Source organism: Austrofundulus limnaeus, unplaced genomic scaffold, assembly GCF_001266775.1.
Source record: "Austrofundulus limnaeus strain Quisiro unplaced genomic scaffold, Austrofundulus_limnaeus-1.0 Scaffold1093, whole genome shotgun sequence".
Lineage (NCBI taxonomy): Eukaryota > Metazoa > Chordata > Actinopteri > Cyprinodontiformes > Rivulidae > Austrofundulus > Austrofundulus limnaeus.
Genome location: NW_013953495.1, coordinates 74570 through 76339, shown reverse-complemented (window position 1 = coordinate 76339; position 1770 = coordinate 74570). Strand labels below are relative to the sequence as shown.

The window sequence follows — 1770 nt, the reverse complement described above, 5'->3', positions numbered from 1 at the left end:
AGCATAACCAGAATAAATTGTGTAAGGTTTTGTAAAGATTTAGAAACTTTTTAAAGGATTTCAAGGTTGTTGAAAATAGCCCCATTCAGTCAATGGGAAAAAAGTGGCTGAAAAAGTTGAAATAGCTAAAAAGCTATAAAAAGCTGAAATACCAAAAGTCATAACAGGCGTTGCACGAAAGAGCTGAACGTTTTGATATATGAATGGTTGAAGTAGCACAAAAATTGTGGAACGAGAAAGGTGCCGAAAAACGTACGGAAGAAAAAAGGATCTCAATYGTGTGAATGCCGTTTACGCATTCACACAATTAAACCAAGATTTAGAATAATTATCATTTTGATCCATATGGTAATGTCTGACTGGGCMTCRTGTCACTTTATGTTYAACAAACTGGGCCCMGAGGTCAAAAAKGTTAAGAAGCCCTGGTCTAAACCATCTCAGTCTGGTGTCTCTAACTTTACCTCCCAGTCCTTTGACAAAGTCGTTAGAGCTCAACAAACTTTAGTTCAATAAACCAAGTCATGTCTGTGTTTACTCTTGTCGTTTAGCTGTGGAGGCCATCTTGAATCGAGTTCACTCCAAAAGTTAATCAGCTCGAACGTTTAAATTCAAAAGATTTTCTGGGAGTTTCGTTAAAATCCAAACACTGGTTCATGAGATATTTKACTAACAGGCTGACAAAAGAACACGTGCACACACAGAGTAATAAAAATCATTAAAAACTACCTCTCCGACAGCCACGAGGCGTTCTCTGTGGTCGTAGAACTGCAGCAGGACCGGATCCAGATCCTGCAGTGAAACATTCGTCCAAGCAGAAGTTCAGATTCYAAGRATGCTTTCWTTTTGTTTTAMAATTTACTAAACAGCGATCTTTACWAGGAAGTGTTCACATTTTCGGGKAAAATTGGAGAAAATAAGGAGAACGGTCTGAATTTGTGCAAACTCTTGAGGACTGCAGGAACATGACATTGAACCTAAAGTGAGTTTTTGAATATTTTTATCCAGTTTCAGTGTGTTTTTACACACCAAAAAGAGAAGAAGAAGATCTGAGCTGTCCCTCCAGGCATCTCAGATCCACTGAAACTGTTCCACACAGAGAGGSCCCCCCGATACAGAAACTCCTCACGTTTTCTCAGAATAAACTCAGTAATAATTGTGCAAACATGGCCGCTGAGCAGATTGTTTTACTACCTGAGGCTTGGCGCTGCGCTGATCGGCCCCCCCACAGGACTGCAGAGGATGGATCCCGAAACACGGAGCCACGAGATCCGGATGACTGTGAGAAAAGGAAAGGGAGGAACMACAAAGACAGAGCAGACCAGCTGAGAGCAGCGGGGAGGAGTAATGTACACATTTATGTCCTCCATGCTCTTTACAGTCAGCTGAGAGGGCACAGGGTGCGAATCCTTAAGCCTTCTTAGAATGTGTTATCATTTGAAAACATCTTATTTTATTTGACTGAGTTAACAGTAAAGTTATCTTGTCTTGTAAGGACCTTTTTTCTGTATTCTTACCTTTCCTGCAGCTGCAGAACTCTGAGAAACTCTCCAGCTTCTTCTACAACAGCCACCAGAGTCTTCACACCGGCCTAAAAACATCAGAAACGTTCTTATTGTTTATTTTAACAAGCTCAGCCAAACTTTATAATCTTCCTATTAACACTATAAAAGTAACAATGTCTTAGTAATCACTAGGGCTGCGTATTGGTAAGAATTAGGCGATACGATACATATCATAACAGAGGGGTCACGATACAATATATCCTGATAT

General features: G+C 40.3%; 1 protein-coding gene across 1 annotated transcript in view; it reads right to left on the bottom strand.

Moving 5' to 3' along the window:
• tatdn3 (TatD DNase domain containing 3) overlaps positions 1–1588 on the bottom strand; it is a gene marked incomplete at its 5' end in the record, with an annotated part of 12151 nt that extends 10563 nt beyond the window's left edge. Inside the window, 3 exon segments of the mRNA XM_014030638.1 lie at positions 727–789; positions 1192–1276; positions 1515–1588. Of these exon segments, the coding sequence (XP_013886092.1) occupies positions 727–789; positions 1192–1276; positions 1515–1588 (222 nt within the window).
• Positions 1589–1770: the final 182 nt, after the last annotated feature.